This window comes from Seriola aureovittata, chromosome 13, assembly GCF_021018895.1.
Source record: "Seriola aureovittata isolate HTS-2021-v1 ecotype China chromosome 13, ASM2101889v1, whole genome shotgun sequence".
In the NCBI taxonomy this organism is placed as follows: Eukaryota; Metazoa; Chordata; class Actinopteri; order Carangiformes; family Carangidae; genus Seriola; species Seriola aureovittata.
Window position 1 is genome coordinate 2,816,705 of NC_079376.1, and position 19,942 is coordinate 2,836,646.

The following is a 19,942-nucleotide window of genomic DNA, read 5'->3' on the forward strand; positions in this document are numbered from 1 at the left end:
CTGGTCAAAACACCCGCTAAGACCTGCGTCGGGCTTTTGTCGGAAACGGAAAAGGGTTCAGTCGGCATTCACACCCGGGTCAAATGACTCTGCAGTAGATACGGTTATTCATTGGCTCCAGCTTTGACGGTGACACGGTGCTGTTACCCTAGGTACCCTCGTTCACACGCACTAATTTGCTGTAAAAAGGGTTTAATTAACACATGACAGTCTATCTGTATATTTGGCTTTTATTGGAAAGGTGTGGCATCTCACGATATTGTAAGTGTAACTGTACTTCAGTAACTACATTATCTGTGTTCATTTTCATGTAAATTACCTTTGTAGCAGCAACAGAACGTATATATATATATCACAGAAAACATCACACAGAAACACATCAATGAAACCTCAGTCTTCAAAACATCAAGCATTCCAGGCTCAGTTTCATCTTTGTGCTAAAATGGCAGCTACTGGATCCACCTTGTCATCCTGCGTGTGTTTGTAGATACTTTGTGTTTCCTTGTACGTTTGTGTTTTGACTTAAGAACAAACAGCTCAGTCCTAATTTAAAAGCCTGAAGGATTTGGGAACAGAACAAGTTGTTAAAGTTGTTGTTTTTGACAGATGAAGAGTCCAACCTGCCTCCCTGGTGGAGCATAGACTGGACCGTCATGGCGGACATGGTCAGGATCCAGGATGATGTTATTCTTCAGATCACGGCTTCATTCATTCTCTCCCCTCTCCAGTGGCTGACCCACTCTGGGCAGACACACATCTTAACACTTCAAATGACTGTGTAGAGAAAGAGGGAGGGGAGTTCTTTGCTGATCCCCAAGGAGGACCTCAGTCTGCCTGAAGGTGGATTCACTGTTTGTTGGGCCAGAGAGAAAGAGATTTTTTTTAGAGATTGCAGTGAAATAACTCCACAACTAAAAAAGGTGGGAGCTCTGACGCCCCAGTAGCTCACCTGGTAGAGTGTGTACCATGAGTCCTTACTGCAATGGCCGACATTCCAGTCCCTCGTCTCTCTCCCCTGGCTTTCCTCGGACAAATTATCGGAGGGTTAATGTTAAGATCGAACCTGTTATTTATCCTCCTGGTTTATCCACTATCTCTTTCCTGTTGCGCTGCACAGCTTTTCATGTCTCATCTTTTGTAGCCGCACCAGTGTCGTGACTCTGTGCAGCAATATCATTCAGTTCAACCTTTCCTTTAGCGCAAAGCACACAGTCTCCCACAGAGCTGCTGGCATGACTGTCGACCCCGCTTTCATTTGGACGGCATGTTTGGAAGCTGTCAAGTGCATGCGATGAAAACTCTGAGTAGGAGGAGGGAGTCGTAACAGTTACCTCATACTACATTTCACGTACATGTGCATGTAGGGAAATGGTAGAGGAAGCGCTCATTTACCTTTTATTTAGGTAGGAGTAGCAGCGGCTAGAGTAGAGTTGAGTTCTGCTGACTCATCTCCCCCATCGTGGGGATTTTCATGCTTTCAGTGGAGTAAATAGCGGTTGACAAAACTTCCACTTTCTCTCTTCTTCGGGAGCTTTTGACCGTATCGCACTGTCCTCCTCATCAGGAGGAACTTACAGTGTAGTGAATAAGAAGGAGAAACATTTCACTCCAGGACAAGTTGAAATTTTCCAAAGTAAAGTCTCAGTAACTCAAATTTGTACTGAAGTAAATGTATTTGGTTGCTTTCTATTTCAAAATAAAAGACAGATGCTATTCTTGCTCTGTTAAATATTATTATATTTTCATGCAGTATCTCTAATTTATATCCCCATAAACTGTGTCTTCATTATCATAATATCCAATTTAGACTTTTTGGAGCCATTGATTGAAGTCCTCAGCCTTTGTCTTTTATTTCTTTTTTTTTCAAATACTGATCTACGGTAGTAATCTAATTTCATTATAATGATCATATCATCCCTCTATCATATCATTCACGCCAATGAGGAGCTGAGTCTCAAATCAATTTATTATCATCTCGCACACAATAAATGTGTCTGCAAAAAGTACAATCTCCACATTAAAAGAGTAAAGTTATTTTCTCTCCGGCAGAATGGGCTTTTGAAATTGTGAAAATAGTTTTTCAATGAGCTTTCGGGCCTCTGAGACGCTCATGCCCACACGTACTCTCATTTCTAAGAAGACAAAGAAAAATGCCCAAATTGCAGTTGCGAGGTTGTTCTGTAACAGCTGCGGAATGATATTGACTTTCCTTGGGATGGATTGGTCACTGAGGAATCTGGGAAGGAAATTAGCATTCTGCATCACGGTCAGAGTGGTCTCTTGGTTCTCCTCTAAATTTCATCATGTTTTGCTGAATCAATGATACAGAGCGAAAGGACCCCATCGCAGCATATTTGGAGGACCAATTATTGTCCGAAGAAGCCTTGCTGCAGACTAGACTTATGGTAATGTGTCTAAATAGTTTTTTTTTTTGACTGCATGCATGCGTGGATTTACATGAGTGTGTTTGTTCTTTCGAATCGACGTGTGTGTGTTTTGTTTTTTGTGTGTGTGTGTGTGTGTGTGTGTGTGTGTGTGTGTGTGTGTGTGTGCATTTATGGGGAAAATATTGTGGTATTGTTTTGGCAACACTGCTGGAGAGGAGAGAGGGCATTATTAGAAGCTGTGAAAACAGAGACAGCACAACAAGAAGAAGCCCCAGCAGACACAGTGACTCATCTTGGTTTAAAAGTGGTCGGGGAGGCACAGTTAGCTAATAAGGAACTACAATATACAGTAACAAAAGCGCGGCCCCCTCGGTAGTAGTGTCAAAGATTTACCAAACAATCCGAGAGCCTGTTATCCCTAATGGGATTCATCATTCTGTGTATGCAGCGAGTCGCTCGGCCGTGCAGCCGCTGATGAAGAGAAAGATGGTTTTTGTTTCGAGCTCTAGTGAACAAATCATAAACTTAAGAGAAGTCACAGACCACAACACAATAGCAGCAACTTAAATCAAGAAAAAGAAACTTCACTTACGAGCTTCCATCTTGGCCACTTCAGTCAAATATCATGAGCTCAGAGCTGGAGCTTGGAACTAAGAGTTTAAGAGTTGCTGCGTGGCCATTGACTTGAAGAGTCCACTGCAAGGATTCAGCTGGATGCTGCGTCGCCCTGGGAACAGCCTCTTTAACATATTCGAAGTCGGTCCACTTTAAAGTCAAGTTTACTCGTTTAGCTCAGTGTCACATACAATGTCTCAATCACATTTAGGCCCACAGCTAGAGGTTGAGATGACGATTGATTCTTTCACTTAGTCAGGTAATTTTACAAACTGTATCGGCTGGAAATGGTGTTTGTGTTGTTCCAGTTTGCAACAGCAGATCATTTCTAAAAGACAAAATACTCAACGTATCTGCAGAACTGACAGAGTATTTAATCCGTTTTCTCTAATTATATACCACAGGTCCTGGTGGTAAATGTTGCTTATAGCAACTAAATATCTTCTTATAGCAACTAAAGCACAACATTATTTATGGATATGTTTATGCAGCTCAAACGCTTGGTTGAAGTTTTAGGGAAAGATCATGGTCTTGGTTAAATTTGATGATCTTGCCTGAACTTTACTCACATGAAATAGAATATTTTAGCACCTCAACTTGTCCACATGCACAGCGCCGACCCTGATCATCGAAGCCTTGGCGCTAAGTAGTGTAAGAATGTAATCTCTAGACAAGAGACGTGTTTTATCTATAAAATTGTGTGTTCAAAGTTTTTGTTTTGTTCAACAGACAGCCCAAATCCCAAAAACATTCATTATGCAATATAAAATATCTTTACAACAACTTTTTTTTGGCTTGATAAATTAATCAGTAAATCAAATATTTGTTTCAGCAGCAGATAAAACTTCTCAAAAACAGAAAAAGAAAAAAAATACAAAAATGTTTAAAAAATGGAGGAAACCTTGGTTGGCAATTCAGTTTAAAAAGAAATATCCTCGCTCTTCAGATATTCAGTGGTGCATTAGGAGCTGTGTGTGTGAAAAACACTTTTCCAAATAATAATAAGAAAGTTACAACAATTCATACAAATCAAGAACACGGGGGGGGGGGGTTTATAATCCAACAATGGGATTTTACTGTAGTTGGCTGAGTCCCGCACTCTGATTCTCTCTTTAGGGAACTCAACTTTAATGATGAATGAGCAGTAAAGTTCTTACTCTTGTTGTTTTTCTAGGATATTGACTTGAAAATACACCGAGCTGAGTGATGCTTACTGTATGCAAACACATAATTCATTTTATCACTGTCATCGATGTCTCCGCTCTCGTCCCCGTTTTATCATCGTCATTTATTTCATGAACTCTTTGGCGGAGATAAACATCACTTATCGAGAAGTAGATCTTATTGAGCTTCCTTTACATGATGTAACGAGAATTCGATGCTTCAAGTTGAGCCGCTCTTATAGATTTTAAAGGAAGCTTTTCCCCCTCGCTGGCAGCTGATGGCAGTGACTGATGCCCGACGGCTGTGGAGGAGCTCTGGCTTTTAGGTGGGAGGCAGGGAGACGTGAGGAGCCACATGATGAGACGAGGGGAGCTCCACTTCAGTTTCATTTAAGCAGAGAGCCGAGCAGAGGGAGAGGAGGACAAATAGGTAGTTATTTCATGTTTTGTTGGAAGGTATTCTCATCAGTCTTACCCATAGTTGTCCACAAGTTATTTCTTAGTAGCTGCGACTGTAAATCTACATGTTTGTATGCTTGCAAGATCACGACTGCTTTCAACTCATATCCGAAAAAAAACCGTCAACAAAAAGATCATTTGGACAGTCCCTCGCTCAGTCGGTCAAAGAAACGCCGCAGATTCGTCTCGGCTGCTTTTGTTTTCAGCTCCCAGAGTGAAGCCCGAGCCGCCCCGAGATCACAGGAAGGAAAAGTTGATTCAGTTTTGTTTCTGAGAGACTCTCTTCCTTCAAAAATATTTCTTTAATTTCAGACTCTGCTCCTCGAGCCTAAGGAGGTGTGTTTGTGTGTGTGTGTGTGAGCGAGGGATGGGGGATGGGGGGGGGGCAAACAGAAAAAGCAGGAGGGAGAACAGAGAGATAAGAGGAGAGGATGACGCGAGCAGAGAGGAAATCAGAGAAACGGAAACAAAGGGGGGGGGCAGAGAGAGAGAGAGAGAGCTCAAATGGATTATTTACCTCAGTGGGATAAACAGGGAGGCATATAGGATGGAACGAATTTGAATGACAAGGCAACTGATTTCTCCTAATTGGTTTTGACTGTCTCTCTTTGAACTGCCGGTGCGCCGCGGCTCTGTTTCCAGGCAAACAGTTATCTCCTGCAATCTGGAGTGCTGCTTAATTTCTCAGACAAATATCAAACCTCTCTCCACACTGGATTAGTTGCAATTTAATAAGATTTGCACTGCAACTGCTCACCAGGGGCTTTTTTTCCTTTTCGCCTTGAAGCCGAGAAGAAGCCAAAACGTGGCTTCAAGGTTCCTCTCTGCTCCACCTTTCATATCCGAACACCCACACACAGCCACCCACATATCTGCTCCCACCCGCCGTTCCACACGCTTTGCGTCAGACGAGGCGAAAGAAAAATGTGTTTAAATATTGTTTCTCTTAGACCGAGTGAGGGAAACTACCACAGGGGTGAGATAACGCTGGATATTTCCAATGCAAATCTGCATTTGGAGAGTTTTCTCAGAGCGAGCGAGGAATCTTGACATAAGGCAGATTCCTCCGCATTTTTCAAGGTACCATCTCTTGATCCAAGAAAACTCTCGAGTCGAGCTGATTTGCATTGAAAACGAATGACATTATCTCACCCCCCCCCCTCCCCCCCCCCTTTGCTTGACATAAATATATATCAGATTTTAAGTGGAATAAATGACTTGTTGAGGAGGATATTTTTTTGGCACACTAAGTGGTGCCTGTCAGGACCTCAGGGACGAGGAGCTCTTCACTTGAGTGGCAGATGCTTTCTCTCTATAGCATCTGCAAACATCCCAAACCCATAGCAACGAGCTTCTCGCTTTCGCTGTCTGTCTAGACTTTTTTATTGACAGCTTGCTGCTAGATTAGCTGACACTCCTCTGAAAGGTTGCGAAGTCTCCTGCTGGGCACATGGCAGCCCCCCCCCCCCATGTAAACTTGTTTCAGCAGCGCTGTACCCCCCCCCCCCCCTCCCCTTTCTGTTTTATCCGATCATCTCTAAAGTCGTGTCAGCCGGGGAGAGTCACTCTGAGGTACAGTTCGAGTCGAACGGCGGCGTAGAATCCTGGCAGTCTTGTCAGTCTGTCGGGGGGGGGGGGGGGTGAGAGCTCCTGCCTTCATCGAGATACTGCTTTCGCTCCCCGTCACTTGATTGAGCTGTGATGGAATGAAAATTGATTAAGATTTAATTACTGAAACAACTCGGCTCACAGAGAATCTCAGCGAGAAGCCGGTGACACAGAAATCCTGATTTCTGAGAATCCGTCATGCAGTTGATCACCAGCTCTTCTCATCTAAAACAAATCTCTTTTCTCTTTGTATAGTTTTTTAAATACTAATAGAGCAGTAAATAGTAGTGCCCTTTAATACATAAGAAAATCATCTTATTCCACCCTTTCTGACAGGAGTTCACATATATTCTTTATCAGCGTCTTCCAGCTCTTCGTAGTAGCTACATGTTGTTGACACTGGGTGAAATATTCAAACCCAGGACTCCATGTTTTATGTCTACACCTTCCCTCATCATTTTATAGATATTTCACCGAAATTCAACCCGACAGATTTGGTGTGTTTACAACTTGTGTTGAGGCAAGCTAGCAGCTGTATAGGATTGTCAGTGTCAGTCAGTAGGATGGTCAGACCGCCACTTTGGTCCAGATTGAAACATGAAGTTGTGGATGGATGCCATGATATTTGTTACAGGTATCCATGGTTTCCAGACAATGGGTCCTGGTGACTTTTGAGATCCCCCTGACCTCCGTCTCACCATGAAGTTGATATTTGTGGTTTTGGGGTGAAATATCAACAACCATTGGACAGATTGCCTTGAAATGTGGTTCAGACATTTGTGTCCTCTTCAGAATAAACTGAAATAACTTTGATCCTCCACATGAGCTTTTCCTTTAGCGCCCTCATCGGGTAGAAATTTCAATTTGTCCAATACTTTATGGGCAAAGACCTTTTCAATTAGCTTCAGTTCAACTGCTAAACATCAGCATGTTAGCATTGTTAATGTGAGCATGTTAGCATTGAGCTCACAGCCTCACGGAGCTGCTAGCGTGGCTGTAGACTCTTGGTTTCGTTGATTTGTAGTTCATCAGTTTCGTGGATTCATTTACAATTCGGTATTTCAGAGATGTTGTACCTGCTGTTACTCTCAGGGCATGATATGTCGCTCACAGTAACATGTGCTGTGAATGCGTGTTAGCACAATCTAGATGCATGGGTGGATTTAAAACCACTACATCATTATTAAGAGTGAGTGTAAGAGCTCATAGACAGCTGGGAATATACTATCATTAACTGTCTTCAGGGGATTAAAGCTTGCATCAAATTAATGCCGCATGAAAAACACACACACACACAAGTGCTGCAGCCCCTCTCTGGGCCAAGCTGAAACAAATATGACGCTGTGTTTTGACTGCAGCTGAAACACTTGAGTGTAATTTTGAACGTGTCAGGATGTATTGGTGAGATGCATCAAACCCCCTCCCCAAGTTTCATCAAAATCCAGTCAGTGGTGTCAAATGTATTCCATGTGACAACAGTATGAATACATGAATAATATAGCACCCCGCAGCACCCCCCCCCCCCCCCCCGCCCACCCCCATCCCTCTGGTTTATGAATGTCATTTGAAAATGCTGGAATGCAGCAGTGAGATGCATCGCTGACTAAGTTTGATCGCTCCTGACAAGGGGATGGAAAAATGTAATCCAATTATTAAATTCAGTTCAGTTCAGATTATTTCACCAATGATTCAGCGGATCATAACGTCTCTCATTCATTCACCGCTTTGTTTTGATTCACTTAAAGGAGCAATCCACCTTTTTCTTTTTTTTTTGCACAGTTTGACCCTTCACCTCTGCTGCATCAGTTTGACCTTTTTCTGTTTTTAATCTGGCTCTTCTGAGTCCACTACTAAACTACCGGAGAATCCTTTTTAAATGATTTTTGACTATTTAACCATGTATTGAAATAGGTTTGTAAAAACTGACAAAACTGATTTGGTTAACTAGTTTCACACATGCAAACCTGACACCAGGGTCTGCAGCTCAGAGCTGCTCAGTAACCTCCAACAGACACGGAGCTTGTGTCTCTGTTTGTACGTATTTTGTTTTTGTTTTTTCACGTTATTCAGCAGCTGGAAAAAAACAAACAGTTTATTTCACTAGATGTGTTTGTTATTTGTTTCTTTGGGGCTCAGTTAACTGATTTCTCTGAGTCAGTGGTTTTACGTTCATGTGAAAGAGTGAACAGACCAGTCTCCTACTCAGCTGTAATCATGGGGGACCACAGCGTGACACTAATCTGTCCCGTGTCTGTCTCGTCTTCCAGGAGTCCCACGGATGGCTCTGTCTGTGGGAGGGAGGGACTGCCTGCGCGCCGGAGACACCTGTTCCAGCGACGACACCTGCAGCCCGCGGCTGCGCACCCTCAGGCAGTGTGTGGCGGGGGACGGCAGTGTGAAGCTGGGGCCTGGGGCGCGAAACCAATGTGAGAACGCCATGACGGCGCTGCTGTCCACCCCTCTGCACGGCTGCCAATGTAAACGAGGCATGAAGAAGGAGAAGAACTGCCTGAGTATCTACTGGAGCCTGCACCAGTCTGTGCTGCACGGTAAGACCGGCATTCACCCACCGAATATCCCCCCCCCCAGGAGGTGGGTGGGGGCAGGTACAGTATGTCACGTATGTGGGATTATCAAGTGTGTGGCGCCCATTTCACATGAATTAGGTGTCCGCCTCCAGGCGGCTCAACAGAAATGAAAAGAGTGATTATTGTGTCAAAAATAGTTCAAACGGAGGCTCTGATTCCTTTTGTTCCATCCACACTCATTGTATTTCATCACTTCTGTGCTTGTTTCAAATGCTTTGCACTGTCATTGTCATTTCATACACTTAGCCCCATTATTTGTGGTACAGTTACATTCAAATTTGTGCATTTAGTGCATACCATCCTATTCAGAACAAATGAGAACTGGGGCAACAGTAGAACAAGGCTGACAATATCCTGACATGAGATGGAGACAGTAAACTAATGAAACAGACAGTAAAGCTCAACATACATCAGTCATCGTTCTTACCGGGCGAGAGTGAGAGTGCAACAAATATTCATGAGGTACAATATATACAACAAGGTAACACGTTATTCTCAGTAACGTTCACCTTGGTGCATGTATGACTTCACGCATGCTGCAGGTTGCACAAAGGTCACGTTGTGTCTTCACAGCTCCTTCAGTGACCTCACGCTGCTTTGAGAAACCTACATATTAAAGTGCTGATTGCCAGACTTGTCTTATAACTGAAAGTGCTGAGTTTACTTCCGAGTTTATCTTCTTTTGCAGGAAGTTAAAGTTGGAGCAGGACGCAGGTTCACTGCACATCAGTTGTTATTGTTAACCAGACTGATTGCCAATTTGTTTGGGAATCCTGCATAAAACACTCATGGTCATTTTGTGGCCGTGTGTTTGTAGAAAAGTCCAAATCTAGTCTTTCAAATGTGTGTTGGTTCATTGCCGAGAGACGGAGAATAATAAATGGGAAGCCGGGGTCAATGCAATGAATGTGAGCCCAACTATGCTAATCAGACAGCGGCTAAATACTCGCTAACGGCACTTTTTACTTTGCTAGCCTCAAATCCGATGCTGTGTTCAGGTAAAAACAGACCATAATATGACATGATGTTTAACTGTTCCGGTGGTAACTCATAGTGGGTGTGATTCACCTCGTCAAAGACTCGTTAAAGGCTTCACTTCCTATTACAAGTAAAGGATTTAAAGTGTGATAAACTCAGTAAATAATCTTAAACATTCGTACAAATTCAACTTTGAATTGTATATTTAGATATTGAAAGTTCAGTCAAGATTTGTCAGTAGGGGAAACAACTGTTTGTCAGGTTATAAATTAATAACAGTGATAATAATGATACATTTTATAAGTTCTTGTGATCGATTTTGTCAGAAATTAATTATTAATTAAGCCTGTAAAAGATGATTTCATCAAGTATAGCCAAGTTGCACTTATTTTCAATCAGACATTCACAGTTAGGAACATATTGGTGTCTGGTGTGTTTCCTTTCTGTCAAATGAGTCAGATCATCACTGAAAATAGTCCCAGGAAAATGATGTTTAGTGTGAATTAGAGTGGGAACCCTGGGCTCGCATTATTTCGTCTGTCTATAACTTTGTATGCAATTTTAGAAAATGTAGAAGATTGTTTTTGTTTCAGTGTTTTAGGACATTAATTCAGAGGCTGAGAAAGAGGAAAAATAACATCATTTTGGGTTGTCATGGCAACAGAAACTAACCTCTCTCTCCTCTGTGCTTGCAGGACTCAGCCTGGTGGAGAGCTACCCGTATGAGCCGGAAGAGAGGGGCTCCGACTACGTTCGTTTGGCCTCCATTGCTGCAGGTAAACGGGCCGCTGCCTTCACTTTCTCTAAAAAAAAAAACCAAAACAAAAGGTGTATTATAGACAATCAAAGCCTCCATTTTTCCATCTTTCACCAAAGCAACTACACGAGTCTCATCCAAGATATACGTGTAAGAAAGAGCAAACAGAGATGTTATTTTGCGTCATTTTGACAGGGTAGACAGGTGGATATGCAGGTGGGTTTGCAAGGTGTTTGATGAGTAACAGCGCACGCTTTGCCTCTGTCTTGCCTCCGAGCCTGTGGGCGAGCCGCTGGGCTGGTATGTGCTGCTGTTAGCCCCCGAGGCACAGATTAATTACCTATTTATTTTAATGCAGCTGGAAGCGGCAAAACCGGAGCGGGTGGGGGTGGTTGGAGACAGAGAGTGTGAAGGAAAGAAATATAAAAGTCACAGTAAGACATTAGATGGAGAGAGAGAGAGAGAGAGAGAGAGAAAATGGAAGACAGACAGAGCTGGTTTGTTTACTCAAACAACACTACATTCTTGCTTTTGTCGGTCTGGAAAGAGAGAGGCTGCACACAAATGAGGAGTTACATATTTTACTTTTTTTTTTTTTTAAAGAAGAGGACAGAATGTCAAGTGTTTTGTTTTCTCCAACAGCAATTGTTGTCTGGATGACTGGAGCTGGAGATGGAGAGTCTGTGGAACTTAAGTAATGGCGTAAATGAAGTGATTAGTATGTAAGGCGTTCAGTCATTCAAAGGCAGGACGCTGCTTAATTTAAACATTCAAATACATTGTGTTTTTTCCCCCCCAACAAGAAGTAATTATATTAGATGTTCTATCAGCGTCATACTGGAAGTGCAAGAAGAAAATGTATTCGTACCTGCGATACACAGTGTGGTGTCATTTTGATGTATAATACTGAGCATTCTCTCTCTCTCAGGAGAAAATGAGAGGAAACTCACGGTCTATCTTTTAGATCGGAAGTGATGCGTATTATAGCATGGGAATTGATGTGTCCTTATGATGTTAAAGCGCACTAGGTAGTTTTGCATGTTGGCAGCTCCTAATGGCGACGGGGGGACCGGTGTCGAATACACATTTCATGATTTCAGACTTGAAGTAATGCGAGGTGGCGTTGGTAAACCGAGAGAGGCAAATGATTTAGCAGCGGCGCTGAGGCCGGTTCAGGAGACAGTCTGCTCAGCATCCTGAAAGGTCAGTCCAGCTGATGTTCAGGTTGTGTAATAGTTATACTCTTCTACTCACCAGTATTGTTGCACGGATCAGAGACCGTGTTAATTCTACTAAACACAGCTTTGCAGTAAAGTTTGTTGAAGTTTTAGACGATCTGATCTTTAAGGCGTCTGAAATATTCTGATTTTTCTGCACAAGCTGGTTAAAGGATGATTCCAATTTATTACACAGGTTTGGCCATTGTTTCTATGAGTAATTGATAATATTGCTCCAAGGTGTAGTGCCTGAGATCTGGGAATACAGTGACATCTCAAACTACTGATCAGACAGGTATTATAACAGACAACATTGTTTAACCCCTGGATTAGCAGATTTAGCTGGACGATAGGACTAAGATGAGCAAACTGTTGTTGTACATATCCAAACATCCAACGCAGCTGACCTGTTGTACCATCGGGCATCTTGCAATGAAGCATTATCACCAGTGCAAATGAAGCAGTTTAGGTTTTTAGCCTTCTGAATTGCTGCTGTGTTTACACTCTGTCTAATCGCCCTACTGCTCAGGTTTCTGGCCCCTTCACACTTCACTGTAGGGTCGCTGCCGTTTTCCTGGCAGCAATTAACATACAGTAGTTATCATAGAGCACAATGTTGTCATAACAGATAAACTAAGAGCAAAAAGCTATGAAAAAAAAATGCAAGGGAATAATTGATCCTTACCATTCAGACTCAGAGAAAATGATTAAACTCAGGACGTGTTTCAGTCCTTATTAGATACAGTATTTACTTTTGTATTGGAGCCAGTGTCAGGATGGTTGGTAGGTTGAACCTGGAGGTCAATAAACTATCCATTAAAAACCAAACGCTTAACAGACCTGGAGCTCGAGAACATCTGAGAAAAAGATCAGAGTGAACATCCCCGACACTTAAGCATCAACAGGCGAGACGAGACACCGGCAGCTGGTGAAGAGGAAGAAGAGCAAGCAGAAACAACCGTCGCTCATCCTCCAGAAGTACAACACCAAGCGAAGGCAGTCCAGGAAGAATACAAGGATACAGCAGAGATAACAGCAAGGGGATGTCTATCGAAGAACAGCAAGCAAGAACATCACGCCAAAGAATAAATCTGACTCGCCAATGAAGCCGTCTGACATATCATGGACACACACACACACACACACACACACACACACACATACATACAATAGGACAAACACTAAGACAACAGCAATGGAAGAGAAACGTTTGGAAGGAGATTATGAGATTATTGCAAAGTCGACTACCACTCCGGAGTGAAGGGGGGGGGGGGGGCTCCCAACATCAAAGAGAGAGAAAAAGGGAAACGACTGGAACGAAAAGCTCCAGATCAGACGAGGGATGATAAACCAGAACTTACAGAAGGTGCTGAAGCAACAGATTCAAGGCAACGTCACAGGACACGAGGGGCAAGTTCTTCAAGGCAGAAACAAAATAAATTTTTATCATGAGCTGGGGGCAAGAAGAAAAGACCCCCCCCCCCCATTATCGTAGAAGTCCAGGAGTAAAATCTGATGATGGATGATGATATTGATGATGATGCTGATGAGTGTTGAGTGGCAGCGGCGGATCTGTATCCTGCGGCCTCAGAGTCGAGAGACGCCTGCAGAGCGAGGACAAGGAGACAGAGGACAGAGAGGAAACGACAGAAGAGAGACAGAAGTTAACGACATGCAGTGTGAATAAACACAGTGAAAATGTTGCTATAACCAACTTGCAAAACGAGACCCAGGCTGTAGAATAACAGCGTCATCCTTTAATTGGTGATTTGACTTCTCGTGGTTGCATTTTATTTTATTTGCTATTTAATAATATTTAAATTGAAGTCGGTAAAACAACGGCATCTAAATAAATAGAGATTGGTGTTTTTTTATTTACAGGAGGACTTATGTGATACTTCAGATTGTCTGCTGCACTTTTTAAATTGGGCTCAGCCTGATGTTTATGTTTAGAAAACTGAGATTATAGAGGAGAGACGGAGAAGTCACAGCATTATATACTGGCACACCACAGCCACCTCTCCCGTGTTTATCCGCTCTGTAGCACAAGCAGACATATACTCCCCCACAGCAAAGCGAGCGTACACTGCAGCTCCTCTCAGGCTCTCCTCCATTCCTTCATTTTCACGGATCTTCCCACAACATCTCGGCCAGCTGTTCTTCAAACCCACTGTGGATCTGGGCAGCGCGCTGCGGCGGCGATATCAGCTCGGCACCATTCATGATTTCACAGAAAATCAGCAGGCACGCGGCAGCATTCACCCCCGTCTCCATAACCAATTTGTTTTTCTATGGGCTTGTTGTGCATAATTGAGTTGAGATCACAGATTAGGGGAAATGGGATAAACTCCTCACCTGTTTGTGGGAGACAGCGGGTGAGTGTAAGTGGGAGAGATTGCACAGAAGAACAATGAGGAAAAAACTTAAACCGCTCCAATTTAGTGGATGTCCCCTTCAACATGCTTGATCATATGTTTTGTGACCTCGTGCATAAGCTGCTTATTAAAATGACACCGCTCGTTTCGGGCTGCTTTGAATTGCAGCTACATCAGACCCGCACTGTACAGCCTCCTCTTAAATTCCACTCCAGTGACTCCGGGGGAGGTCAAAGTTCACGTCCATGCCATGCATCCCGACAAGCTGACTGCCAAAACAACAAAGATGTGATTAATGGATGTTTTTCCGCCCTTATAGCATCTCTCTCTCAAACAGAGTAATGACCCTTTTCAGAGATGTAAGCCGCCGCCACAGCTCATCATATTTTGAGGAGTATTCAAACAACATGGTACAACCCCCCCCCCCCCCCCATTGCCAATTAATCAGGTAACTAAACTCAAGTCGGTGGTATTAAGAAAGTGCCTCTGTTAAAACACATTAGATCTTCTGCACCAAGAAATAAGCTTTTTAATGCATCATTAGCTTCTATTAGTCTTTGAAATTGTTTTTCCTGACTAAGATTTTCTACTTCATGCACCACGGTTGTAAGGCAAATACCAACAGTTTTGTTTTCTCCGGGTCTCTGGTGCAGTAGGTTGGCCAGCGGCTTTGTAAAGCAATGAGGAATTGTACTTTGCTTCGGAGACGATCCAGTGACTATGAGGGTGAAGTGCAGAGTTTTAAACTGGAGGATGTTGTGTCATTGTGCTGCAAAGTGCAACATGTCAAGGGACTGTGTATAAAAGTTCCTGCATTGTTCCCCCAATATGAATGTGACCAGCCTCAAAGACGAAGAGGGTTAGGGTCAGCGGCTTTAAAGGCTTTGTAACTGGCGCCGCTAGATTTAGATTTAGTAGTTACAGACGACGGCAAAGGCATCAGTGTCACGGCCGAAGAAAGAATCAAAGAAAAGCGTTAAATGTTTTCTGTTTTTTTTATGTCTCGTATAAAAACAACACGAGCTCTTTCTTTCTGCTCATCTGCGCGTTCGTTATGTTCCAAACACCAGCCGAGTCGTCAATTACCTGCAAAACACCTCAGAGGTTTAGGGAAATGAAAAGGCGAAACATGGCAGCTGTGTATTATATTATTATTATATGTGATGGCGTAGTTGTCATTATATTCTTCTGCATGTGCATATACTAAAACTCAAAATAACTTCTATAAATATACAGATATAAAACATCTGGTTTTTAATGTACTAATCCTAGTTAATGTATGATATTAATTATTATACAATTTCCTAATATATATGAGGTAATAGTTTGATATTTAGCATCTTTTTCTAATGTCAGCTGGTGTGAACTGAATTGCTCTGAGCACACGTTAATAACTGAAGGCGACTCAGGGGAATTTTTTTATTGACTCTTTTCTCCCTTTTGGATTAGAGTGTGTGGACAGTAGGAGGACAATAATCAAAGACATGTAAGTAAGAAAGGGACTGACAATAAAAGGGATGGGGACAAAAATAGCATTTTGAACAGTAATGTAGACGTGTGTGTGTTTGAGAATTTGAGAACACTGCAGTTAGACATGTCCGTGTTTTATGAATATAATGAAGCTGGTGGGTAAAATGTTTCCATAATAGTTAAAAAGGGACAAAAATATTCAAATAAAACCCAGTTTTACAAATACCAGATTTTCCTTTTGTGCTTCCAGGCAGGTCTGTAACCTCAGACACCTCATTTTCAAAATTCACTGTGGTGGCGTTCTCCTGCCAAAACAGCAGAATCTGTCACTGTCTGAAATAATCTGAGACTTCACTGTAGATTTAACACTTTGATATGCGATGATGAATAATTACAGAACCAGGCCTGCGACCGGAAGTGCACCGAGCCTCCAGTGGCTCCGGTGAGGAGCAGCTCAGGAGTGGGGTTGTACTGGGCAGCTCAGAGGTGTAGATGTGTGTGAGGCATGAATGTGAAGCAGGATGTTCCTGGAGAAGAGCAGCAAGTCTCCTCTCAATAAATAATGGCATAAAAAAAAAAAAAAAAAAACACAATGACAAGGATTTCACATGAAAACCTATGTGCGTATTCACTTTCCCCTGCAGTTCCATCAGGTCCTCCCATCCTACACCCCCCCCCCCCCCCCCCCCCCGGCTGCTTAGCAGTTAAGTTGGGAATAACCTATGCTTTGTGATGGGTTGTTAGCTTGCTCTCCAAGGCCATTCATATTTTATGTGACAGCTTGGCGAGAGCCGAACTCACCAGGAGACACAACTACAGGCAGTTTACAAATTAATGAGCGGCGCTATCTGCCAGGGAAGCTGAGTGTCATCATGGCTGTATTGACTGGGAGGTCACTTGGGAAGAAAAAAAAAAAAAAACGCATGATGATGGATTGCGAAATAATGCGGCCAAAAAAAAAAAGCTGGTTATGAAAGGGGCTTTCCACCACCTCCACAAAGGTGGCTCATTACCACATAAGTCAGAGGGAGAATGGGCACTGAGGGAGGCAGAGATGGACAAAGTTGAGGAAGAAGGGATGCAGGAGGAGGGAGAGAGAGCTGACTGGAGGAAGGGGAAGAGGCAGATGGAATGGGGGTGATGGCAGCCTTGAGAGTTGCAGGCGCACAGCGAGGGGAGGGAGACAGCAGAGGTAGGAAGGAGTCAGGTGAGTCAGGTGTGGACCCAGATGTAGGGAGGGAGTGTTTGAAAGATGGATAGATGGATGAAGGGAAAAGGAGCAGTAATTACAGGCCTTGTTGTGAGGTTGGAGAGATGGAGGAGCCGGGGTTTTTTTTCTGTGCTGCCACTCTGCATTAACCCAGCAGAATAAAATATTCAGCCATTAGGCCTCGGCTGAAACACATCCAGTGCCCGGGCTCATGCAACATTTAAACGCCACTCATGTTCTATTCATTACAAGGGGGCCTATTACATATAATCATCATTTTGGTTTAGTTTGTACTTTAAGAAGCGCACTTCTGTTTTTATCTGTGAATGCAACGCTGCATGTGAGTCTAAAGGTGAGAGCAGCAAGTCAATACTGACTCCAGTTAGGCCTTGAAATCATTGGTAAACATTGCCTGGGATTTGATTTTCTCAAACCGCACAGAGTGATGATGAAATGCTTTCTGCCTCCCATTTGTTACTTCTTCTAGAGTCTGAAGTGACGACGGTGAACCGCTGCCTGGATGCTGCCAAGGCGTGTAACATCGACGAGACGTGTCAGAAGCTCCGTACGGAATACGTCTCAGCCTGCATCCAGCCGTCGGCCCGCTCCGGGCCGTGTAACCGACCAAAGTGCAACAAGGCGCTGAGGAAGTTCTTTGACCGCGTTCCCCCCGACTACACTCACGAGCTGCTGTTCTGTCCGTGCACCGACACGGCCTGCGCAGAGCGCCGGAGGCAAACCATTGTGCCGTCCTGCTCCTACGAAGACAAGGACAAGCCCAACTGCCTTGCTCAGCTGCGGATCTGCAAGGCTGACTACGTGTGCAGGTAGAAACAGGAAATGTTGTCTTACATGCTGCCTGTTGCCAAGAGCATTTTACACTTCGTTTTCCTGAGTTGGCATCACTCGACCCACTGAACTGACAGTTTACAGTATCTGTGGCTTCTGTTATAGGGTTTTACATGTTTTACAACTCAGCTACTACAAATCACATACACATTACATGAATGATAGATATCTGCTGCTCTGTGTTCTCATTTTGTCCTAACACAGTAAAATTGAATTTGCGGCGACTTCACACTAAGGAATTGGTGAGTCTGGAGAGCAAACGCTGATTGATTTGGAAAGTCCTGGTGTGTTCAAATGCTGCTGTGAAGCTCTGATGTCCAAGACTTGAAGCTGAATTAAATGTTTTTTGACAGAGGCAGAGAGTAGACTCCCACATAAATGGAGAGACGAGCTTTGATACACTATATCAGCTTATCGAGTTCTTGTGTTTAACTTGTTAGCAAACACTTGCCTGGGGTTACTGACACATCCAGCATCTTGTTTGATCTGCCAACTCTTGAGAAAACTATCTTGGTGTCTTTGTCTTGTTAGATGTTTGACCAGCTTCACCAGCCACTTGTTTACTTTGGATCTCTGCCGTTTTACACTGGACAGATATTCTGCAGTTGGCTTGCACAAGCTGGAGGGGGTTGTCTGTGAGACCTGGAGCTGCTGCTGCTGCCACTGCACTCCACCTGCATATATAAAAGCAGACATGGAGGAAATTAGCATTCATGTGAAGTCATGTTTGTGTTCACCTGATGAACGAGTTACAGAGACTCTCCTTTCAGCTTTTAACTGCTAACTGTTCTTTTATTTTATTTTTTTTTTCACCGCCTGGTGGGCGAGTAGTGTACAGTCAGTTTATCAGAGCTTTATATTATTTATTTATTTTACTGAAAACAGCTGTCTGCTGCTGGAAACAGGGTTGGTGGGAGAAATGAGACTGAACCAAAGCATTAAGGTGCTGCAAAACCTAACGACACTAAAAAGCTCTGCTGAGCTATAGATTTGGGTGTAACGATCATCTATATGAGCGAACACTTTCTTATAACATAAACTCTGTTGATTCAGTCTTAATATATAATAAATATGGATTAATGCGGCATTAATAAGGTGCAGGCTCTGCAACCTAAGACTCAGTCACGCAGCATTTAAAACGACATAAATACATGGCAAACTGTTCTTAAAAACAAAAAACAAAAGCACCACAATTAGTCAATTCGCTCAGATGTTCAGCTCAACTTTGGTAAAAATTTTACATGCAAATGTTCACCATTGACCCATAACAATCTGTCTTGACAGCGCTGACCTTTGGAGTGAATGGAGAGTCCGAAACAGACGGAGCTGTTGTAGCTTAGCTGTCTTGAGCAATCCACGTTTGTTTAACTGTGTTTGTCAGAGTTTATAAACTGCTCCACAAAAGAGACGCTGTTGGTCACGACGGTTGTGAGGCAGGAGTTAACGGTAGAAATATGTCTCTTGAATAAACTGTGTGATTTGACTTCCTGTCCCGTTAGCGGCTAAGCTAACTGAGAGCTTGCAAGCCAGCTAGCTTGGAGAGCTATTATAGCTGACTAATGCTAGTATATTCCCAGCTGGCTAGCTTGTCAGTGGTAACAGTTCAAGCACCCCAAGGCCTTTGTTGCAGCTTTACAGCAGCACATGAATGCACCAAGCTAAGAGGCTTCCAATTAAATTACTTTCAACCCTAACTTGGATTATTAAAAAAGAGAACCATGTTGACAGGCACTGGATTACTTTACAACAGAGCTGCTGCAAGCTGATTTTCATGACTGAATGCAACATGCAGCGTTATCTTTGTGCTTTGTCCCTCAGGACAATAAATGGCATTGTGTATCTTGGAAGATAGGTCTGGCTGGTATGATATGTTCATTTGAATTTAATTAGTGAGCTGTGTTTAATTAATTCAATTGTTATACTCATTAACTGTGTTTAATTAGTTCAACTAAATTCTGAATTCATTTTCTCGAAGAAGCAGCCACGCAGGAAGCAGACATGTGAAATAGTCATTATTAGAACAGACATTATCACTTGGGATTCACACATGGTTTTCTTGCCAAAGTGCCAAGAAAACATGTATTAACATACAGCCAAGACATCATCAGGCGCAGCGAGGACTTTGCAGAAAACGGACCCTATTAGGGTCATCTTCAAATGATCCGAATAAGCATATTTATTCTGAGCTAAATCCCTGTGTACACTGATAAAAACAAAGATTTCTCTCAAATTTAAACTGACTGTAAACATCAAGTCAGAAATCTAA

At 43.0% G+C, this 19,942-nt stretch overlaps 1 protein-coding gene across 2 annotated transcripts in view; it reads left to right on the plus strand.

The window, feature by feature from the left end:
• gfra4a (GDNF family receptor alpha 4a) overlaps nt 1–19,942 on the plus strand; it is a 255,477-nt gene that overhangs the window by 214,527 nt on the left and 21,008 nt on the right. For both annotated transcript variants that reach the window (XM_056393818.1, XM_056393819.1), the window contains 3 exons: nt 8,500–8,781; nt 10,494–10,574; nt 17,315–17,654. In XM_056393818.1, the coding sequence (XP_056249793.1) occupies nt 8,500–8,781; nt 10,494–10,574; nt 17,315–17,654 (703 nt within the window). The remainder of the gene's footprint in view (nt 1–8,499; nt 8,782–10,493; nt 10,575–17,314; nt 17,655–19,942) is intronic.